At 37.2% G+C, this 24,026-nt stretch overlaps 2 protein-coding genes across 5 annotated transcripts in view; both read right to left on the reverse strand.

The window, feature by feature from the left end:
- Window positions 1-1,251, reverse strand: part of parga (poly (ADP-ribose) glycohydrolase a) — a 39,165-nt gene extending 37,914 nt beyond the window's left edge. Inside the window, exon 1 of the mRNA XM_007249481.4 lies at window positions 467-1,251. Within this exon, the coding sequence (XP_007249543.3) occupies window positions 467-629 (163 nt within the window). The 5' untranslated portion in view covers window positions 630-1,251. The remainder of the gene's footprint in view (window positions 1-466) is intronic.
- A 1,726-nt stretch (window positions 1,252-2,977) lies between these two features.
- myofl (myoferlin like) overlaps window positions 2,978-24,026 on the reverse strand; it is a 50,458-nt gene continuing 29,409 nt past the window's right edge. For all 4 annotated transcript variants that reach the window (XM_022684747.2, XM_022684745.2, XM_022684746.2 and 1 more), the window contains exons 26-54: window positions 23,408-23,571; window positions 22,125-22,239; window positions 21,616-21,718; window positions 19,907-20,043; window positions 18,406-18,570; window positions 17,772-17,859; window positions 16,281-16,358; window positions 15,980-16,161; window positions 15,688-15,846; window positions 14,492-14,593; window positions 14,176-14,337; window positions 12,863-13,028; window positions 12,707-12,780; window positions 12,553-12,564; window positions 12,354-12,452; window positions 10,982-11,110; window positions 10,589-10,744; window positions 10,366-10,457; window positions 9,546-9,716; window positions 9,253-9,401; window positions 7,999-8,138; window positions 7,779-7,867; window positions 7,576-7,671; window positions 6,736-6,877; window positions 6,335-6,434; window positions 5,559-5,740; window positions 3,761-3,870; window positions 3,521-3,668; window positions 2,978-3,423 (exon numbers count right to left, since the gene is read on the reverse strand). In XM_022684747.2, coding sequence (XP_022540468.2) covers window positions 3,388-3,423; window positions 3,521-3,668; window positions 3,761-3,870; window positions 5,559-5,740; window positions 6,335-6,434; window positions 6,736-6,877; window positions 7,576-7,671; window positions 7,779-7,867; window positions 7,999-8,138; window positions 9,253-9,401; window positions 9,546-9,716; window positions 10,366-10,457; window positions 10,589-10,744; window positions 10,982-11,110; window positions 12,354-12,452; window positions 12,553-12,564; window positions 12,707-12,780; window positions 12,863-13,028; window positions 14,176-14,337; window positions 14,492-14,593; window positions 15,688-15,846; window positions 15,980-16,161; window positions 16,281-16,358; window positions 17,772-17,859; window positions 18,406-18,570; window positions 19,907-20,043; window positions 21,616-21,718; window positions 22,125-22,239; window positions 23,408-23,571 — 3,546 coding nt within the window. In that variant the 3' untranslated portion in view covers window positions 2,978-3,387. The remainder of the gene's footprint in view (window positions 3,424-3,520; window positions 3,669-3,760; window positions 3,871-5,558; window positions 5,741-6,334; window positions 6,435-6,735; window positions 6,878-7,575; window positions 7,672-7,778; window positions 7,868-7,998; window positions 8,139-9,252; window positions 9,402-9,545; window positions 9,717-10,365; window positions 10,458-10,588; window positions 10,745-10,981; window positions 11,111-12,353; window positions 12,453-12,552; window positions 12,565-12,706; window positions 12,781-12,862; window positions 13,029-14,175; window positions 14,338-14,491; window positions 14,594-15,687; window positions 15,847-15,979; window positions 16,162-16,280; window positions 16,359-17,771; window positions 17,860-18,405; window positions 18,571-19,906; window positions 20,044-21,615; window positions 21,719-22,124; window positions 22,240-23,407; window positions 23,572-24,026) is intronic.

The raw sequence follows: 24,026 nt of genomic DNA on the forward strand, positions 1-24,026 counted from the left end.
TTTCTAATTTTTTTTGTAAATAAATGCTCTAAATGACAATCATTTTATTTGGAATTTGGGAGAAATATTGTCCACAGTTTACAGAATAAAACATCTATGTTAATTTTACTCAAACATACACCGAAATAAAAAATCAGAGGAACTCATTCAGAAACTGAAGTGGTCTCTTATTTTTTTCCTTTATGTGTATGTTATTTTTTTTTTAAAGAAATTTATTGGGAGAGTGTTCTACTAAAATACTGTTTTGTTCCCTGCCATGCCATTGGAGGTTAATGTACAATGAACAAAATACTAAGATTAAAAATGAATAAATAAATAAGAAGGGGTGTGTCCAGACCTTTGACTGCTACTGTAAGTTACCTTGTCCACCACTTCATTGTACGGATTTGATGGTAGCGTGGCAGTAAATACACGTTTAATTTGTTAATTAATAAATAACAATAGTGAGTATAAGGATTTTACAAACCTTGACGGTAACGCTGATGTTTTGGTGATCCTGTTCCAGGAACTTCTTTCTCACCTTTGGGAGTGAAGTTCTGAGAGTGCTTCGGGAGACAGCTGGGACAGTCACTCTCCAACTTCAGCCTCTTTTCAGTGATTTCTGTGGCTTTATCTGACAAGGCGGTCATTCTTTCCAGGCCAGGTGGCTACGCTCCATCTCTGAGTAGCTATACCAATTTATCAGGAACAACTATTAGCTAGCCACAGTTATAAACCTACAATTATTCTGAATTACTTGCAATTCTAGCTAAGCTAGATAGCTAGCTAGCCACAAGTCTACACAGCGTTAGCCAGCTAGCTAACTAGCTTTGTTAGTTAGCTAAGCTAGCATTGCCCTTAACAACTATAGTAGCTATGCCTTAAGAGTAACAGCACCGTGTAAATGTATGTATTGAGGGAACGCTGAGCTGTTAGTGAACTGCACTCCGTCCAGCTGCAGTCTGTGTTTGACCGTTACTGGGCCAGTCAGAGCGCTTTTGTGATGGACGGTTCTGGCAGGTTAGCGAACTGAGCTAGCGCGCTACTCAACTCAACACAAGCAGAGAAACCTAAAGACCCGTCGCAATAAACCATACATGTATTAACAGGTGCTTTACTCGCTGTAAATAACGCCTCTCGGCACCTTTCTCTCGTCGTCTCGCAATAAAATCCACAAAGAAAAGTCTGCACTGCTCCTCCAGTTCGAGTCCAATTGTTTTACTTTCAGTCTCAACACTCTCGTTTTCCGGCAGCGGAGAGAAACCAATCAGCGCGGAGATTCCCACCCTTGTGGGCGGGACCTACTCCTCAACCCTATCAGAGACGATGGGTCAATGTCAACCCCCTCTACACTCCCTACTTAGTGCACTAAAAAGGTGTTTTGCCCTGGAGCTGTTTTAGTTTTTCCTGCTTTAAAGGAAAACTAATGCTGTATATACAATACACGACTTGAAAAGACTCGGAAAAAACTTTTGACAAACTCTGGGGTCTGACACCCTCTCACATCTAAACACAAGTCACAGACTTTTAACTCAAAGGCTAAGATTTTGCGAAGACTGGGCATGACTAATTGCAAGACTGCAACTAGATTCTTTCTGAGATTATTTCCCATCATGCTTCTGGTGGGGTTTACATAGAATACATATTACATATTAAGTTATAAACAATGTGTATATTAATACAGTGATTTATCCCATCAACAGTTATTTTTTTCCGCACCTAGTTCTTGATATTTTTAAATAGAACTTTGTATAGCAAAGAATCAGTTTCACTGCTATACATTTGCCTTATATGCATTTCTATTGAAGCCCATTCCAGCCACCTAAAAAAAAAATCCTGCACTCTTTTATTATTGTAAGTAAACTGCTATCTCAATTTTGACACACTAAGTAATCATTTTGAGATAGTAAGTCATTATTTCGAGATACTATCTCATTATTTTGAGATACTCTCAATATTTTGAGATACTGTCATTATTTAGAGATGCTTTCAATATTTTGAGATACTAAGTCATTATTTTGAGATACTATCTCAAAATAATGGCTCTATATACACACTCATTATTTCTGTTTTTATAGGCATCAAAACAGAGATGTGCGATTATATCTGAATTATATCTGTATCAGAAAATAGTAGCTTTTTTTAGAATCATCAGCATCAGCATATTCGGCTGATATTTCAAACCAATATTTGCTGACATTTTTATTGCATTCTGGAAGAGGACCAAGCAACGCTGTGCTGTGGTACTTTAAAATGTATTGATTTAAACTAATGTTTAAATTATTTTTATTTTAAACATTTTATTGTTTGCATACAGATGTTTGAAGGCAAAATGAAAGGCAAATAAATGTTACATTTATTTCTAAAGTTATACCATGATGTGTAGTCTCTCTGCAAAGTATAAATGTGTATATCCGCATCAGCATCAGCAGATATATACATACGTAATATCCAATATTGGCATCAGCCTATTGGTGCATTCCTATTAAAAATCTAACATTAAATCAATGTACATTTATAGGCTTTGAAGGGCCTTTGATCTTTTACATTCACAATGCTTTTAGAAATGCGAAAGGTTATTCGTAAAAGTCCCTTTTTACACTATTTAGCAGTGGCCTTCTGCATTACCAAGGTTAAAAAACAACAAAATAAAGACCATATTTAAACCCAAGGTGGCAGTTTCTTGCATTAAGTTATATGCAATTTCTGAGGTAAATGTTTCAAGATATGTCCTGAGTATACATAGAGGCGAATGAGAGTAGGACCTGGGCTGTGACAAACACATGAGTCCTCCAATACAAAGTTAATACTGGACAGCCTCTGTTAGCATACTTGCTAAGTCAGTGTTTGTAATGATAATGTCACACAACAGTAAATCTACAGGGCTCTTTTTCTTAAATAAATATACAGCACATAAATGTCCTGTGCAAGTAACATCAGCAGAAAACTAACATTTGTGATTTGTTTTTGAGATAATAACAAATAATAAAAACATATATTTCTTTGTATTTGTGTTGTTATTTCAACATTTATTTCCTTTGACAAGGCTTAGGCAGGTATGTCTACACAATACAGTGGAAAATGATCATATATACAGTACAATATGTTGAATCTGAATGTTCTCCTGTAAATTACTATTGTAGGAGAGTGAGTGGATCTGATAAATTGACTTGATTACAACACTGAATCAAAAAGTTCTGTTGTGATAAATATCTTGCTATGCTCTGTATGCTGTCAATTATACTGTATGAAATTCGAGAGAAAGTGCAAACCTGCGGTCATTGAACTGCATTTGTGAACATTGTAAAAATAATTTTAATATAGAACAATGTATAAAAATGATGATACATTTTGGTAATCCCATCATTCTTTGTCAATGTACTCCAGTGACAGCCCTTTGATCTCCTTTTAGAATGGCTTCACAATTTTCATTGAAATGTAGTTCTGGAAAAAAAGGAAAATCAATGATATTACTCATAAATCTTTCAGGTACTGGCAGCATAGTGTGAAATATTCTTACCAACATAGCTAAATATCTTACAGGTAAAGAGTACAGCAGGATTCCTATGAACAGGAGCACTAGAATGAGAATGATGCCTCCAATGAAGACCCATTTAAATCGGCGCCACACAATGAATTTCATAGTTTTGCATGGATTTGTGAACCACAGGAATGATGTATCCGGGCGGCTGTTGAAAGAAATCAGTTAACAATGTCAGATTGCTGTCACATTACGCATTCATATATACAGGTCAATTATCTGAAGGTAATCATCTCTCACTTTGGATGCTCCAGTCTGGGGTTCATGTTGGGCTCGTCTCTTCCTTTCCCAGCTGGCCTTTCTTCCACCTCCTTCTCTTCCACAATCTCCAAAGTCATCTCGACTTTACCCTGACATACCAAAGAAATATCAGACAGAGTGTACAGAGCAGTTATCAATACAATACTGTAAAACTACCAATTTGTAGATATGAAGTAAGGTATACGTAGTGATCAAGTTCCTGGTGTGTTTCATGACATTTGGCAAATCCCAATCTGATTCTGATAATCAGTGCCTATAAAATGTTTTTACCCTCTTGAATGTGTTGAAATTTTACTGCTTTTATAAATGGAAGCATAGTCGATATAATTTGTAAATATAAGGAAATCTTGGAGCACAATGTCATTGAATCTGAAAACTACAAACTGGGAGAAGATATATTTTCCAGCAAGACAATGACCCAATTTCAGTCCAATAAATATTCTGTGGCTAGACATGAAAAGAGCTGTTCATGTCTGATCCCTGGGGGTTAATATTTATGCAAATGCTTACTGAATACATCTCAGCAAATCCCAAGCCAATTATATATTTTCTTAGTCCATGAATGTGAGTGGTTAACAGTTCCAGGTTAATAACATCAGTACAGAAAATAATTCATTGTCTTCAACTTAGAGTGTGCAGTTGTAATGGATATGATGGATTTTTTTGTTTTTGTTAAAAAGCCAAATAATACTGACCATTATTCCATTTACCATATTTTTTCGCACTGTAAGGCGCATGGATTATAAGGTGCACCATCAATGAACGTCTATTTTCTGGTCTATTTTCATACATAAGGCACATCAGATTATAAGGTGCATTAAGCGATATTAATAAGGATGCCTACATCTAAGTGAGCAAGGGTGTCACCATGTTTTCCTTCTAATAGGAAAGCTAGGGAATGCGCCTAAGTAAACAAAACTGTAATTAATATATATATATATATATATTTTAAAGTCAAACGAGCACTGGATGTAAATCTACACAGATTTCGCTCCTGAAAATTGGTTATTTGGGCAAGTAAAGCGCTTCTGTTTATTTTCAATACGCTTAGAACTCCAGTACTTTGTCCAAGGGTAAACGATAGTCATGGTTAGCAGTGCTACCCAGCCCCGGTTAGCAGCATAGCCAGCTGCGGTTAGCAGTGCTAGCCAGTCTCTGTTTGCTGCGCTAGCCAGTCCCTTATAGCTGTGCTAGCCAGCATTGGTTAACAGCGATTCCCAGCACCGGTTAGCAGTGCTACCCAGGTGTGGTTAGCAGCGCTAACTTTCTTATACTCTGTAATTCATCGGAGTAGCTTTATTTATACATGCTCCTTACAACCTGACTGGTAGAATTCATACATAAGCAGCACTGGATTATAAGGCGCACTGATGATTTTTGGAAAAATTTAAAGGATTTTAGGTGCACTTTATAGTCTAAAAAAATACAGTAAGACTAATTTATAATTAATAGAGGAAATAACTTTTCAATTCTTTATCCTGACCTTTAAGTGAGTCACTTTATCATTACTGTTGTATTCTTGTAATGATCTGCAGAATTCCTTAGAATGTTCAGTTGTTGGTGGTGGTTAGTAATAGGTAGCTTAAATTACTACTACCTCACAGTAAAAAACAAAGTGTGGTGACCACACCCAAGAGTTAGTCAGAGAGAAAACACAGGACAAACATTTCTTAGGCAAAACATATGGTTTTGAAACAGAGTAGTAACTAACTTTTTTCATAATTTTATATTTACAAATCTGTACTATATATTAGCATATGCAGGACTCTTCACTCACAGTCAGAACTTTTTTTCCGTCCTCTTCCATGGCACAGGGCCACCAGCCTCTCACAGACTTCTGAGCGAAGAGTGATTTGAAGGGCAGGTTCTTGCTTGGTCCTTGTGTTAGCATGTTAAGGCTGCACTTTTCAGGGGTTTTGGATGGAGGGAGGAGGTGAATCAAATCCAGCTCTACTGTGCCTGTATGAGAAAGATAAACAAGGCAAAACTAATGTATTATTCTTTGCCAGCACATCTCAGATCTTTAATGAAGCCTCTAAGATCTTTTCCAATAATATTTAGAAAGAATTCATTATTGAACCACAGGTATTTAATGCCAATGTAAATCAAACACCTTTAATTACTTAAATCTCTCAATTAAGCTTTTCCTGAGGGGACTGAAACAGAAGAGAGTGCAGCAATATACTGGTAAATATAGCAGTTGTTTAATATTAACATCCATCAAAATAGTAAACATAGGATATTTTTTTTTTTTATGATATTGTGTTATTATATAATTCCATGGACCAGCACTATAGAAATGAAACTTGAATAAAACTTAGAATAGTCAGTGTACAGCTTGTAAAGTAATATAGATTTACTGTACACCCAAAAACATTTAACACTTAGCTAATAATGTCTAAATACCTGGCAACACAAATGAGAACACCTTACAGTGAACTTAAGCATGGGGTGTACATATGTTTGATGGAAATACATGTTTTTCATTGGACAGCAGCAATGTATTAAGACATTAATAGAAACTGGTTGTATGGCATAGTAATACATGTTTACCTAAATAGTCATCCAATGAGAATTTGTCATTGTCCCAAATCTGTATGATGAGTTTGGGAGGAATCCTGAACTCAGTTTTGTCAAGACTCCAAAAGTGCTCCTGGGGAAAAACAGAATAAAAGATTTCAACTCCAATTAACACATCTAATGTAAACAATAAGTAAAAAACATATGGGGAAATTTCACAGTGAAGAAAAAGTAAAGCACAGTTCAGCGCACATAACACTGGTGCTGGAAAATAGATAGGAACAGCAACCATTTGGCTCCTGCAATCCGATTCTATTTTAAAGCAATGTGATATAACCTTATCTGCAAAATTACTATTCATATTTAGTTACTTTCCAACACTCAGCAGACAGCATTTACTCATTTCACAGCATATCTTATAAACGTATACACACCTTTCTTGACACAAGGCACAGCTGCTCTGCAGGCAGGTAGTCAAATCCAAAGACGTATCTCCAGTTGAAGTTTCCATCTCCGTCGAGGGACCTGTAGTGGACATCTGTTTTTTGCTTGTCCTCCTCCATACCTGGCATCCACCTGGAAAATACATTTTGTTCTGATTTAATACTTTTTATGTAAACGCTGAAATTACGCAAAATTCAGATAATACTGTTTACATAACACTATAATTTGGAAATGTAAATGTTCATTAAAGTTAAAATCCTGAAAAGGTCAACACAGAAAACCTACACCTATACTAGTCAGGTGCCGCCAGCCACAATCATTTTTTTTATATATATATAATTGTTTAAATAATTTTTTATCCCATTCCTCCCCAATTTACACAGCCAATTACCCAACCCACTCATTAGGACTTCCCCTATCAATAGTGATGCCCCAACACCAGGAGGGTGAAGACTAGCACATGCCTCCTTCAAAACATGTGAAGTCATCCACCGCCTCTTTTCAAACTGCTGCTGATGCAGCATTGCTGAGTAGCCAATGGCCGATGGCAAGCTACATGAACAGGATTCGAACCGGTGACCTCCTGATTATTGTGGCAGCACTGTAGTCCGCTGGACCACTAGGAGTCCCACCAGTCACAATCCTTATCATCCACTGGACTGCCTTCTGTGGGTGGTAGGACCTTCTATTATGTCCAAAAAATGGCCAAAAAGCCATCTTCTGAGGTATCAATTCATGATTAAATCAATTTGCATACTGATATTGTGTGAGTTGTGGACTGTACAGCAATATATAGAGTAAAAATGGCAAAGTGAATCGTGTATATTTACCCCTTCACATAGATATCACTCATGCGTTCACCAGTAATGCTGGTTTCATCCAGGATGACATCAGTGGTGTTCCAAATGACTACCCTCAGGAAAAACCTGTAACATAAGGAGGAGCATAAGTAATGACATAAGAGAATCATGATTAAGCTAAATAAGAGATAAGAGAACAGGTTGAGATAAGGACCCACTGGCTTGGCTCTTACTTTTTGGCTTTACGAGGAGTGATGTCCACTGGAGGTCCGGGCATGCCAAGACTTTTAGGGAACACGTCCACCCACATTTGAATTCTTCCCTTAAAAGAGACAGGCCAAATGGACGTGAGATGGAATCAAACAAGAGACAAGGGAAAATGTTGTGACATCTGACAAAACCACTCTGTGCTTTCTGAACATGCCCAGGCAGGAGCAGTTAGACAGGAGTCACCTGAGATAGTGTGGGCTGGTAGGAGCTGTGCAGGGTTCTGGTTTCCACATGCTCAGGCACCAGGCCCTGCTTCCGCAGAACATGCAGGCAGATACGTTCCTTAGCTGGACCCAGGTGCTGGTGCAGTACTTTGCCGGCCTCTAGAAATGCAAAGTCACACAGAAGCATTATTATTATTAACTTAATAAGACACATAACTAGTGTGGCAAATGTCAAAATATCCAGGACATACTTTCATATCACTAATGTGAAACACCAACATTTAATTTAGGCGTAATATCACAACCTTGTGAAAAATATTTAGCCTGCCAAGTAAGAGTGCTCTATAGGGGCAATAGCTTGATTTAGGGCATGTCGTGTGTCTTTGGTATCATGAAAATGCCAAAAATATGCCTTGCACAGCTCGAAACACACAAATGACATTAAGTAATTCTGTTAATTAATCATGAGTGTGTTTTGGGTGTAAACTTTCATGTGTCTCACTTGCCATTCTCTTTAAGAGCGAGGTGCACTTTGACTTTGGCGTGCTTAATATCTTAACAGCAGCCCATTTAAGGGAACAGCAATGTAATTACAATTTTTTGTGCGTTCGTGTGTGTTTTTTAAGAGAGGGGGGTGTACGTGCAGGGACAAACGAACTCTGACGATTGACTGTTGTTTAGGTTAATTTTAGTCAGTGGTGCACTTGTGTTTTCCACTGCAAAATTTACCTAAACACACCTCTTTTCCAGACCACCACACACATCAACATAGACATATATATATATATATATATATATATATACAGATATTTTAGTGGCACGGTGCAAGGTGTAAAAATAGACCGTTGACGGGGTTTAAGGTAGGAATGAGCATCACGACTCTCCTTGTGTAGGGTGTAAGATAGGGCCTTGAATGTCCGAGTCAGTGACTGAGTGAGCTAAAAGCTATTTGCATGTAGTGCTGCACATCAAAATTTAGGAAAGGTGCACAAAACATGTCTTACACAAAAACATGGCTGATTACCCCCCTAATTTTGAACTGCCACTGTAGCAGTGTTACTAGGTGACCAGTCTGCTTGGAACAGAGCAGCACACCAGCTCTGATAAATGCTGACCAGCTTCACACTAAAAGTAGAATGCACCACCCACGCACCCAGAGAGAGCATGGTCAATTATGCTCTCTCGGACTTCAACTTCTGATGGCAAGCAGCATGACCCGAGGAATCTAACTGGTGATCTAATTTTTCCAAGAACAACACAAGCTGAGTTTTACCCAAATCCTGCAGATTATATTCCCGTCCAGCAAAGGAAAGCCAACTGCCATCATCTGCAATCTGTGGAGGAGGGACTCCTCTCAGTCTGGCGAGGTTCTGAAGTATCTGAGACGGCTTCAGCTGGTCTCTCCACTGGTTCACTCCTGAACTGTATATTATAGAATAAAGTGTATTGTACATTATTCAGACTGCATACTATACTTCTGTGTATAAATGGGAGGCTATATAAGGTTATATAAATATTTCCTCTACATAAATTCAACGTGGATAGCAGTGAGTGAGTAACACTTACACACAGTATGTCTGTGAAAGGCCACAGTGCGAGCCAAATCGAGAGAGGAGGCGATTCTCAAGGTCAATGACTGTGTCTCCAACCTTGTCATCACGGCTTAACAAGTCAAAATCATAGACACTGATTTTCAGATCTTTGTCTTGTGGCAGAAAGCAGGACATTTCGAACGTTCTGCAAAACACAAGTGTGATTCATTAGAATGTATGCATGTGAGAAAGGGTGGAGAAGGACAATAACTGGATTAATAAAGATAACTTTTTTTAAAAGTAGAAGTAAACGGAAATGTTATGACAGAATATTTAAACTTACACTATTATTCTAAAAGTAAATATTAACACATTAAATCAAATGCAAGCAAAATTAAGTTTAATTTGTGTAAGATAATGCCCTGTCTTAAACAGACCAGCAAATGTGTCTGATACAAATACTTTTAAGCATACTATGTGTGGACTGTAATGACTAAGGGGTCATACTAAATAAAACACTAGAAACTGTCCAGATAATGACCTGGTAAAGCAATTTCTGTTAATTTATTTTTGTATAATGCATTTAATTAAAATAATACTTGAATTAAGTACAAATTAAGGATGCACAGAATATTTGGCAACCACATTTATTTTAGCCAAAAATTATCAGAATCAAGTAAGTAAAAAGATACAGTAAAAAAATAACAATGGCTATTTTATTTTAAGTCATATTGAAGTGTTTCATCAAACGTTAGGAGACTGGTTTGTTGGTTTGTCTTCTGAAATATTAAAAATAAAAAAGTGTCCAGTAAATAAAACAGTAATAATACAAATAGCATACAACAATTTCTGACCTTCCAAACTCTGGGTTTAGTGTGTTGGGTTTATAGTTATCCCTGTCATCAATGACTTTCTTCCCCAGACTAATCTTGATGTAGGGATCACACTAAAAAAAATAGACCAAGAATATAAACATAAACACAGAAAACCATTAAGCACACAATACAATATTAGTGTATCATACATTACACAACATTAATATACAGTTTCTCATAGGTGTGGTTTCTGAATTCTCACCATTCCATTGCTGTCTTTGGGCTGTAGATCAATGCAGCGCACCACATAGATTCTAACCAGGCATTCCTGAGGTCCACTCTCAGGTAGCTCCCGGAACTGCCGTGGAGGGGGGAGGATTTCTGGGTCATCCGACAAGGGGTAAATTCTGAATGATCCCTGTACACAAATTCAGAGCTTTATGTCAAAGCTAACCCTTATAACAGTCACCACTAGATGGCGGGCTAGCACCAGTTATCATTACATGCCATTTGCAGCACCAGTACCTTAATTACAGCCGTTCAGGTTTCACTGAGAAATCTGAGAATATCACACTCAAAGTGAATAGAGCAAAGAGGGCTTTCTGAATAGCAGCTCATTTATAAATACTGACTGCAGTCACTGAAATACACTTGCCTTAAACTCTCCCACTACAGAGGGGTCCTCTTCGTCATCATCAGTCTTTCCTCTGTGCAGTTTAAATGTGTTACAGAAGTCTGTGAGCCCATGGAAACCTGTCACTGCCTCAAGCTCCTGCTGGTAGACCTGGAACACAGATGCAGTGTGTTTTAAATGATCTCACTGGTAAATGTTTTAAATGATCTCACTGGTAAATGTATACATTACTATGCAAATAAAATGTAAATGTAAAATGTACATATTTGTAATAAGACTATTTTTTTTTTCCTACTAAACACAAATTTAGAACTGATAAAGTTAAGCATACAGCTCTGGAAAAAATTAAGAGACCACTTCCGTTTCTGCTATTTATAGGTATATGTTTAAGTAACATAAACATTGTTTTTATTCTATAAACTAAAAATATTGTCATTTAGAGCATTTATTTACAGAAAATGAGAAATGGCTGAAATAACAAAAAAAAGATGCAGAGCTTTCTGACTTCAAATAATGCAAAGAAAACAAGTTCATATTCATAAAGTTTTAAGATTTTATATTTGGTGGAATAACCCTGGTTTTTAATCACAGTTTTCATGCATCTTGGTATGTTCCCCTTCACCAGTCTTACACACTGCTTTTGGATAACTTTATTTATCTCCTGGTGCAAACATTCAAGCCGTTCAGCTTGGTTTGATGGCTTGTGATCATCCAGCTTCCTCTTGATTATATTCCAGAGGTTTTCAATTTGGTAAAATCAAAGAAACTTTTAATTTTTAAGTGGTCTCAGAGCTGTAAAAAAAGCTTTTAAAGAACAAGGCTAAACATACATTAAAAAAATGAGTTTACTGACATTTTCATTTTATATGGGTGAGATAGATAAATATATGAATAAATAAATATGGGATAGAAAATAAAATGTACAAAATGCAATTAAATTATATTTTAGACCTAACATTAACATACTTTCATATCATATAAACCTGTTTTATTTAAAAAAAATTTATCTGTGTTTTCGGTTAGGGTTGGGTTACCTGGCAAAGGCAGCATCACATGAACCACCCCTCTCTTTACCAGTGACGACGATTTTAATACTACAAAAATTAATGCAATACTGTGTGCACATCTTGCACATTGCATGTATCTCTTTGTAAAAGGACACATTGCGAACACTACACAGATTTGGAATTATAAACATCAGCATGTGGAATGATTCCTTCATTTGGTCTAAAACATGATTTGTTGACCTCTGCCCTCATGGAAGATCATCAAAAGAACAAATATGATCTACTGATATAGATTTATCATGACCCACATGGCCACATACTGCTATGAGCTACAGCATGAAAACCACTGATCTGACTATAGTGAGACGTTTTATACTTAAACTTACTGTTAAAGTGGAATATCCCTTCTGGAGATACGGGCCACATTTCTCATTCTCTCCAATAGATGCAAAGAGTTTACTCCACCAGTCCACAGCCTCCTCCATCTACAAAATAGTTCACAAAAGCCAGAGTTTAATTAAAATAATCCTGTAAACCTACAGCAGATTACTTTAGATATAAAGTGTAAAGTGATTTTAAACATACCTTTTCCGAATTCTGTAAAACAATTGGGGAAACATAAATAAATTAAGTTAAATTTTCTCAGTTTATTTTTTAAAACAATACAGGGCATAAAAACAGATCTTTTTCAACATGATGTAACAGTGTCTGGAGTGGAGATACTGTTTTATTGAAGTACCTGGCCATCTAGAATTTGTCTTCTGTCTTCCATGTCAATAATTACATCTCCAGGGGCTGCTGCCATCATGGCCACTGAAGCATGAAACAAACAGGGAATAAAAATATTGCAACTGACAATAAGAACCTCTTTAAATAACTGCGATGGATCTTTTACCTCTGGCAGTCCTGGACACTTCAGCAGTGTCTGTGTAGGGATCACACCTGAACTCCTCCAGAGATTCTATAGTGCATTGGCCAACAATGGGTTTCCGACCAAACGGCCTGTGGTCTATTACTTTCAGAACAATAGGTGGAGTGTACATCTCTTCTTTAGGGAGAAGCTAGAGAGAGAAACAAAAACATATATAAACATAAACATGCGGTTTATACATAAACTATTATAAAGTACCATTCAAAAGTTTGGACCTATTTTTTGTTTTTTATGTTTTTCATTATTTCTTTATTTGATTTTCAAAATAATTTTCAAAGACATCAAAACAATTAAGGGACACATATGGAATTATGTAGTAAACAAAAAAACTCCCCTATCCCCTGACCTAAACCCAACTGAGATGGAGCACACAGGGAAGGAAAATCAGAAACGATTATTCATCACCTCCAGGAACTCCTTCAAGATGCTGATAAAACTATTCTAGGTGACTCTATGTCATGTTTAACACTTTTTGTTACAGTATAATTCTACATGTGTTCCTGTATGGCTTTAATTTCTTTAATATCAAATTTACAGAGTACAAAATCATAAAAAGTCAGAAACACACTGATTAAGAAGAGGTGTGTCCAAACTTTTGATTGGTATTGTATGTATGTATATTTAAAGCTCTGGGAAAAAAATAAGAGACCACTTAAAAATGATGATTTTTTTTTTTATTTTACCAAATTGAAAACCTCTGGGATATAATCAAGGGGAAGATGGATAATCACAAGCCATCAAATCAAGCTGAAGTGTGTGAATTTGTGCACCAGGAGTGGCATAAAGTTATCCAAAAGCAGTGTGTAAGACTGGTGGCGGAGAACATGCCAAGATGCACAAAAACTGTGATTAAACAACAGATATTCCACCAAATATTGATTTCTGAACTCTTAAAACTTTATGAATATGAATTTGTTTTCTTTGAATTATTTGAGTTCTGAAAGCTCTGCTTTCCTCATTTTCTGCAAAGAAATGCTCTAAATGACACTATTTTTATTTAGAATTTGGGAGAAAAGTTGTCCGTAGTTTATAGAATAAAAAAACAATGTTCATTTTACTCAAACATATACATATAAATAGTAAAATCAGGGAAACTGGAGGTTTCTCTTATTTTTTTTCCAGAGCTGTATATATACAATACATATCCCAACTCAACTCATATCCTAAGTACAGGATGGTGCACCCTCACCATCATTAGGCATTTTGCCAATAGGTTCATGTTTCTTATTCTTTTGGGAACTCTTACATTAAGGCTTTATAAGTTTTGCAGACTTTACCACTTTGAGGAAGAGAACTGATCCTGGAAAGTTTGGGTTTTTCTTGATGTTTTTGATGACACCTGTCTGAACAGTTTGTCCTCCACATTCCACAACCAGACTGGGGGAGGATATAGCAGCCATCTGGTACGTCTTCATGTTCCTCAAACCCCAAGCCAGGATCTATAACGTTCACCCACACACACACATACACATAAATACACAGAATTACAAACTTGTGAAAATGTTTGGTATAGGTAATTGCCTCTCTCTGTCCTGCTGTGTTTGTCTAACACTGAAGGGATGATGTGGATGATGATGTGCTTGACTGTGTTACCTCAATGGCAGTAAGCTGCACCACAGGCCGGATCCCCTGAGGCACCATGTACAGCTTCTCACCTCGTCTGGGTGGAACAAGGGGCATCTCAGACTCATTTGTCTGGACACAGAGAAAAGAGACATAGCAGTTTATTTGAGGATAACAACATCAGAAGTACACCACTAACAGGACGACAGCACTGTTATAAAATGTGCGTTCCTTACATGAGTTTCTCACACGGAAGAGAAAACAGCACAGAACAACTATACTTACTACAGAAACTATACAATTGGCTTCACTCCCTCTACTACAGAAGCACTGTTTCCATTCATCTGCTCTCTCTCAGACACATTTCTCTTTACTGGTCTGGACCAGTTAAGGTATTTACAATCCCAGTAGGCCCTCTAAATATTATGTCCCATCCCCCCTTTACCTTCTATGTGACTGTTCTCCCCATATTTTGTATAGGTGCACCATTATTATTGACATTGTTGGGATTGAAAGAATCTTTATATAATAATAATCATATGCCACCTCTTGCCGTGAAACAAGATGAGATATGGTTGAGCATGGAGGCAGGCAGGATCTAAATGGATTCATGTGGCCCACAGATGTTGCAGCAGGGGCTATAAATCTTGCACATTGGTAGATTGCTGGTGTTCCAGATGGCCTCAAAAATTCTTGATTGGTGATAAATGGTGACTAGGTCCTGGCAAAAACATTTTGAGGAAATCATTTGCTTTGTTTGGGTGAGCATTATCCTGCTGAAAAATGCCAATTGGAATTCACCAAAGCATTTTTTAATAACAGCGCTAAGTGCTATCTCTTTAGCCATTCAGAGGCGAGTACATCAGACTGTACTCTGCTGCTAACTCCGGCTAGCACTGCTGGAGCTGCATTAGCCACTAACCGAACTAAGCACTAGCTCTTTAGCCATTCAGAGGCGAGTATAACAGACTGTAGCCTGTAGTATTTTCCATGTTAAAGCAAGCTACGTGGAATGAATGGCTAGCTAATATTCCCCTGGCTTACTGGAACACTCGCTCAACATTCATTGATAGTGCACCTTATAATCCGGTGCGCCTTATATTGCAAAAATGGGGTAACTGCATGCCGCAGCAAACCAGGAAGGATTTGTTTTTCATTAAGTGCACAATTCAGAGGAAGCAGAGTCCCTGTAGATGAAGAGCAATAATCCAATAATATTAACATACTTTATCTTTCAGAATGAGCTCAGCTGCCACCAGCATTTCTCCACCGCTTCTGCCTTTCATTAACACAGGAAACCAGAGCAGCTTTGGGGACACCGGTGAGCTTGGGTTCAGCTTGACCACTGGGGGACAGACACACCTGCCCATGGCCTCATCCTTCCCCTGCAAAACAGATTTCCTCCTCTTTAAAAATGTATAAACTTATAGAAACACTCTTTTAGCACATTTAGTCCAGTCAGTGGCAGATAAAAGTTAGTAGTATTATAATGAATCCCCAGGTTAGGTGGATTCATACCACTTGGTCACTGTCGAAAATCTCCATGACAACACTGGGTGGATTAAGAGCGATGGTCTGTGGGTCTCCATAGATTTCAATGTTGTTAAAGATGAGTGTCTGGTCCCATGTGGGGTTGAGGTTGGCTTTAATGATCTCTGTGGTCTTGCTCACGTGGAGGAAAGACACATGGCAGTAGGGATCTGTAGGAAAACCAAACACAAATGATCAAACAACAACAGTGTTAAGCATACACATTACCATAGCATGAAAAGCAGTGGTAAAGGGTTACAATTCATCCTTGTGGTGGTACGTTTCTCACCTGAAAAGCTGTCTTTGTCCATGGGAAGAAGGTTCCTAGCTTGGTAGACATAGACTCTGAGATGGTACAAGTATGACCCTGAAAGTATATCAAAACGCATTTTTACTACACAATTTGCATAATGTAAAAGGACCAAAATATATTACATTTTCAGTTCTAACAATAGTGATAAAATAATCAAGATGTCTCATCAGATATTAAGAAACAAGGTAAGTTTAAGCACTGCTATCTCTTGACAGCTCTGTGCCTTTCAGAACATGTTTTTTTTTTTTTTTAGTTATGGAGTGAAAATCAATTTGTGTTTTAGCCTCTGATCCTGCCCACTGCCTGATCCCCAGTCTTATTTTTTTACACCCTGGGTTGTCAAGTATGGAACGCGATAGCAAGCAAATACAGTGTGCTGCAGCTTCTGCATCCTGATACAAAAACTTGATGACCAAAAATGAAAAAAAAAATATTTTTTGATATATGGATTTTTTTTAGTAAGGTACTGAGTTTTTTAAGGTTAGATAACCTAAAATAGTTAAGTAACTGATCACAAACTCTAGCTGTGATAATTTAAATATACAATTTAAGTAATTTTAATATCAATTGAGTTTGACTCTACAGCTCTGAAAAAACCTGAAAACCTGAAAACCTTTGTAATATAATCAAGAGGAAGATGGATGATCACAATCCATCAAACCAAACTGAACTGCTTGATTTTTTGCAGCAGGAGTGCCATAAACCTATCCAAAAGCAGTGTGTAAGACTGGTGGAGGAGAACATGGCAAAATTGGAAACTGTGATTTCAACCATTTCTCATTTTCTGCAAATAAATGCTCTAAATGACAATATTTTTATTTGGAATTTGAAAGAAATGTTATCCATAGTTTATAGAATAAAACAACAATGTTCATTTTACTCAAACATTTACCTATAAAGAGCAAAATCAGAGAAACTTAATCAGAAACTGATGATTTGCCACTGCACAAGTTGAAGAATCAGTTCTGCACTAGTCTGTGTAGTTTTAGTGTTCTCAACTAAACAACTTATGTAACCTTTGTGTCTGGGGAGAAGGGGGTGGGAACAACTCTCTCCAGTGTTTTGAAGCTGGACATTTTAAATCACATTTAAGTGATTAGTAAAATTCATGTTTTTTTTTTTTCAGAAATTCTGAAAAGTAACTCATTCGTCCTTCTACCCCAGAACTTAATGTTAGTGCTTGAAAGAGCTTTTTTAGATCTTAAGAGAAGCAAATTTGCTGCTGTTAATGCTTATGGGCTGCACTACTTTGCTATAAGGATTTGAAATTATTTCATTATTTAATCAGTGCTATTCAAAGACTGATTAAAGATTACACTGGCAGCTCTGAGTGTTGTGTAGTGTACATTTTTCTCTAAAGGCCCAGACTTCCTCAGAGGAAAGGGAGTGGTGTGTGGGAGCATGGGCATATCAGCAGCAGAGTTAGGCTGCACAGGGCTTTAATTAAATGGCACAAACAGTACTCACTGTCGAAAATGCAGGAAACAGTGGGCGTGTTGGCACCAAAAAGCTTGGCTGCATCTTTCTTGCTGGTTTTCTCATCAATGTCTACCCCCTGTAAAGCAAACACAAAGACTTACTGGGTGAAAAACGGTCTAAGAGAGAGAGAGGGAGACAGAGACAAAGAGAGAAATTAGATAGATACAGAGAGAGTCACTAGGTGAAATATAACTACATGAGTTAGAGAGTGAGTCACTATGTGAAAGACTCTGATAAGCAATTGTGTGGTTCAACTTCCAAAATACCAAAATCTCTAATCCAGGTGGCTTCACTGAGGTCATTCATATTGAGTAAGATCCAGTAATTGATTGATGTAGTGTAGTGTGTAATAACACCACACCCACTGTGGAAGAATAGGGTTCAATTTGCAGCCTGGGCAAAGACACCACCCTTGGGTGAAACTCTTAACGCTACATTTGGCTGCCTGTGTAACATAACTCAAATATTCAAGTTTCTCCTGATAGGAGCTTCACCAAATGCCATTAATGTACATTTTGGGCTTACTAATGAAACCATGTTGACAGAACAAGCCCCATTACACATATATTCTAACCAAGAATTATAAAAGCAACACATTTATTTTGACAGTATTCTTTCTTACCAGGGCACCCTCCAATTTAAAGATGGCTGAAGCGCCCACACTGTCAGCCGGCGCCATCTTCCTTCTCCAGCGTCTGCGCCGGAATGTATCTGAGGAACGTTCCTTCCTGTGAAACTTCCAGCCAATCAGAGAGGAATATTCCCAGCCATCACCTGATTCTTTCTTCTGTTGAGAAATAAATAATAATAATATTTGCAAGAGTGCATTTTCTAGGAATTTGCTGGGCTAGGCTGGCTGTTATTAGGTGGTTGCTATAGTATTTCATGTGGTTGCAATGGCGTTGCTTGTTGGCTTTTATGATGTTGCTAAATGATTGCTTGGGGGTTGCTGTCTCAGGTGGTCACAAGGGTGTTGCTATAGGTTGCTAGGTGGTTGCTATGGTGTCCCAAGTCGTTACTATGGCGTTGCTATATGTTACTAGGTGGTTGCTATGGTGTTGCTATATGTTGCTAGGTGGTTGCTATGGTGTTGCTACGTGATTGATGTATTTCCAAGTGGTGAATGGTTAGGTGTTTATAGTGTATTTAAATATATTAATGGGAGCAAAACTTTTTAATTCTATTGATTTATGTGGGAAAAACAACTGTTGTTGATGCATGAAAGTAGTGAGCCCATTCAGAAAGCTGTTTACAGGCTTGAATAACACAATTACAACAAAATATTTGTATTTAGAACACTGCTAATATCCCAAAAAAATATGGTATATGTTATGTAGCAAATATCCAGTAGAAAAATAAGGACAAAAAGAAAACAAAATATAGAAATTGGATAAAAATATAATTATAACTGTATAATATAAACTGTATATATACCAATAATAATACAATTATTAAAAAGAGTTTTGGTTCCACTTTAAAATAAGACTACCTTTATAAAGGCTTTATAAATGGTTTACAATAGGTTTATTAATGGTTACTAACATGCCTTAAAAATCATTAATAATCAGTTATAACACATAGGTAAAAAGGGCAACAATGACCTTTGGTTTGCCACATAGTGAACCCACAGCCTTCTATATTGTTGCCCTTTTTACGTATGTGTTATAACTGATTATTCATGATTTTTAAGGCATTTACAACCTAATTAGTAATCATTAATAAACTAATTGTAAACTATTTATAAGCCCTTTATAAAGGTAGTCTTATTTTAAAGTGGTACCAGAGTTTTTGCATACCATCTGCAAGTAAGTGTTATTGATTTAGTGTGTAACCCTGTAGTCACAGGTGCCCAGCCACCCTCCATTACTATTCTGTTCTGATTATAAGGTGTGGCCTGTTATGTAGTGCTGCTCTTATCCTCCATTATTCCATAACTACTTGCAGTTATAATACTTACCTTGACATTACTGGTGATTTAAGTCACCTCTGTTTCCAGGATTCAAACCACACATAAACGTCAAATGAACCACAGACAAAGCAGGGGTAGTCTGACATCATGGTGATGCATCACTGGGCACATTAGATCATCGGTGCTGAACAATGGCTTAATTGTAGGTCCTCACCTCTATGGTGGGGGCGTTTGCTATCTTCTTGCGTGGCCGCACCATTCTCTTTCTGCGATGGATGTGATACATCTTTTCTGCTGCTACCCAGGAGCTGGGCTTATCACTTGGAGGAACGGTGATGCCATACTCCCAACCTGCAGTGCAAAAAAAAAAAAAAAAAAACACATTACACACCTCATCTTTGTAACACATATTACACCTGCCTGTTAATATGCGCTGTATTTTTAGTGCTGTTCAAAGTTGTTCCATGATATATAAAATAGAAAAAGTGGTGTGATGCAGTGGATAACACCACCGCCTGCCAGTGAGGTCTGGGTAACGATGCTGTGCTACACCAATTAAAGTTCTTGGGAAAGACTCCTAACACTACATTGGCCCACTCTGGCTCTGGCAAAATTACACCCATGTGTAATGCACATATGCTGCTAGCTTCCATAGGGCATACTAAAAGTCATGGGACACAGCACACTTCTTTTCCATGTCTCATGAGTGTCTTTCTTCTTTAAGGGCCATTCCACTGAATGGGTGCCATTTGCATGTTGTAACTCTTCCAAATTAAACTTATATATATTTTTTATATATATTTTTTTAACTCTGAATCTAATAACACATGTATTTAACCATTCAAAACAGTCAAACTCAAACTCAGTCAAACTCAGACAGCTTTACTTAATTTTTTAAAAGGTTTCTAAGCCAAATACTTACAATACTTACTACGATACTTACAAAACTCATGTGACATTTAACACACGTTTTTAAAAGCAAGTTCACCAATTAATTTGATTTTCTCTCAAAGAAAGTCTTAATTTTAAAGAAATAGTTGACCGACAAAAAAAATCACTCCTTTTAATGACACTCATTCCTGTTACTGGCACTTAGTCCTGTTACTTTTTATGTTTTGAGTAACACGAATGCAAGCAACAGGAATTAGTAAAAAATTAAGCAAAAACATAAAAAATAGCTAAATGGCAGCTATGCTAATAGCATGAGGACACTGAGCACATTGTAGTGATTGTCCCAAAAATTGTAAAAAACAAACAAAAAAAAACAAACATAAGAATTAATTTAGGTAACAGGACAGAGTGTTGAGAATAACCTCCTCAGTCATAGGTACAATATACAAAAAAACAAAGGAGGGAACCTAATTTTGGTCTTCCCACTGTCTTCAGAAGAACCAACTGATGTCACGTTCTTTTGTAGAATGTTCCATCTGTTTTAAATGGGGTAATGTTTTACAGTAACAGGAATGAGTAAAAACCCAGGGATACAACTAAAATGTGTATTTTAGCTTAAATATTATGGATTTATTATTAAATAAATATTTTTAAAGCATTGGAGTCACACAACAATGCAAAAACATTACATCTTGAAGGATTTTAATAATTATATTTTATGGTAAAAGTTAAAATAGTTAGAGAATGGGGAACAAATGCTTTTAAGTGTTCTGATTAGTTTTTATTAAAGTTTTTAATTACATATCTTAGTTTTGCAATTAGGTCATTGTACTTATTAATCAAACGTAATTGAAAATTATTTTGTGTGCACATTTATACATGTAATTTCCTGGGGACAGAAATGGCACCCATTCAGCGAAATACGCCTTAATCATTTAAATGAAAGTACCTCACCAACAAAAAACAAATTCATTTAAATATTAAATGATAAAAGTGATGTGATGATTTTGTCCAACTTCCACATTCTCTCACCTTTTTCATCCACAGCTCTGTTGCTGTCGAAGCTCCATTCGTCTTCCCACTTCCATCCTGGAGGACACTCAACCTCATTTGGACTCTGGGCCTTCTCTCCATTCTACACAGCACAAACACCGTCACTCTACACTATTTCTACACAGCAGAACACACAGCCTTTCACCACACTGAACAAACAGCAGCATTCTGCCTAACCGCTTCAGCCATTGTTCAGAAAACTCAAATTACAGCTCAAATTACAGCACCTGCCCATGCCAAATTGCCACTGATAAGAAACATGAGGGGGAAATGTTAAAAAAATGTGGTGTGTTTGGACTGGAGATTTCTGGTGGACAGCTTTGGGCTGCTATTATAGAGATAAGAGCAAGATGACTAAGCACTTAAACACAAAAAAATAACATGTTTTAACAGTTTTTTGTGCTTTGAACTATAATAACAGTAAGGAAACAGTGAAAGCCTATCAGAGGTCTTTTCCTGTGTGGTGCTGACAGCCCTCTCTTCCTCACCACATCAGTGTAGGGCTCGGCTGCTGGCTTCCACTCTCCACCAGGGAAACGGCTCTGGTTCTCGTAAACTTCATCTGTAAACTCTGTGTGCCCTGCATCGGCCTCTGTCAGCAGACTAATTTAATAGCAAACACACACACACACACACACACACACACACAGTTGTTTTTATAGTATGTCAGGATATGGGATCATTCATAGGGTGTGTATACAGAGATATTCAGCATTTTTGTATTAAAACAAAGACTCCTAGGTCTAACGATATCTTATATCCATATGTTCTGTGCTGTTTATTACACCCTAAGGATTACTATTCAGGAACTATGTACATGCAAAGCAACGCAAACTGGTCAAGTTGTTCCTAGTTGTACCAGTGAGGACAAAATGCCAGGAACCACTGGTGGTTCTATGTCATTTAAAAAGCTATGTTATATCTACTACTCACTTTATAAGATGCTCTGAAAATGAGACATGAAAAAATCTTGACTGTAAGACGTATAAACCTAAAGAGATTTTAATTGCTAATAAAAAAATATTTACAATTTTTCTTAAAATATCACAAAATATTTTTAAACACTGTAAAAATGAAAAAAAGGGTAACATTTGTAATGTGTGACTAAGCTATCTGTATAGATACTAAATATTTTAAGAAAATAACTCTGTACCATACAATAACAGCTTTACATTTACTGTGATGGGCCACTAACTTGTAATAAGGAGAATAGAATTTATGTAGTATTACTCTTCCAACATTCTTCACCTTTAGTAACGGTTCTTTATCTCTCAGTTTGTCCAGAAATGCATGTGCAAATTAGCTCAGGAACAAGGAATACAAAGTGAACAAAATTTACAGCTCAAAAAATGCAAACTATAAACACAGCACGGTATGAAGCATCTCTAACACAAACATTCATTTTCAAAGTGAAACTGACTGAGCTAGCTGAGAGAGTGAGAGGCAGTCTGGGGTCAACGCAGAGCACTCACGGGGTGTTTATAATCTGAGCTGACTAGACTGTATAAACACAGAGCCAGAGAGAGGCTGACTGATGTGAATGTGTATAAACCTGAGGCCAACTACAGATTTAAGCCAATGGGCTCCATTTCCTCTGATTGTAAGCTAAAAAGCATGAACAACGCCTCACGGAGGTCTGAGATATGAGCGGAACCCACACATTCTCATTTACAGGATGTTTCTAGCTGCTGAGTCATTATTTAAAAAGACCAAACACAATAAATTCCTGAAGACATGAATAATACACTCTCGCACAGCTAGCACGGCTCACCAGCGCTCGGGGTCGATGAACCATTCACCCTCCCACTCCCATCCACGCGGGGGCAGAAAGCACTCCTGCTTCAGCTTTATCTTCCCAGTCACATCGGAGAACTTGTGGCGGCCCACCAGACCTGTGGTGCCCCACTTCCCAAAAACCTGAGCCTGGTTTTCATACTGTAAGAAAGGGAGCACAGAGAATGAAAATTATTCCCATTTTTTAAAGGGTTTTGTTAAAGGTTCAACAAAGCAATAGAAAAAACACTGTAAAGATGGTTTTAAAGATTTAAAGAAGTATGGGAGTGGAGAGAAGGGAACTGGGTTCCAATCCCACATCTGTGACACTGAGCCATATGTAACAATTGCCACCTGGAAATTATCATGAGAGCACTAGAGAGGGGCACAAGAGAGAGACTGTTCCCTCAGGAACATGCCACAGAACCATGATACAAAGATTCTTTACCAATTTAATTAATTTTCGGAAACAAAAGTGATTGTTCTATGGGTGCATTCTTCAACCTTGTTCCTGCCCTGCAGCTTTTAGAGTTTTTCCTGCTTCCAACACATCTGATTCAACCAATCAGCTCATTAACAACCCATTATTGAATTAAAATATGTGTTGTTAAACTGGA

This window comes from Astyanax mexicanus, chromosome 7, assembly GCF_023375975.1.
Source record: "Astyanax mexicanus isolate ESR-SI-001 chromosome 7, AstMex3_surface, whole genome shotgun sequence".
In the NCBI taxonomy this organism is placed as follows: Eukaryota; Metazoa; Chordata; class Actinopteri; order Characiformes; family Acestrorhamphidae; genus Astyanax; species Astyanax mexicanus.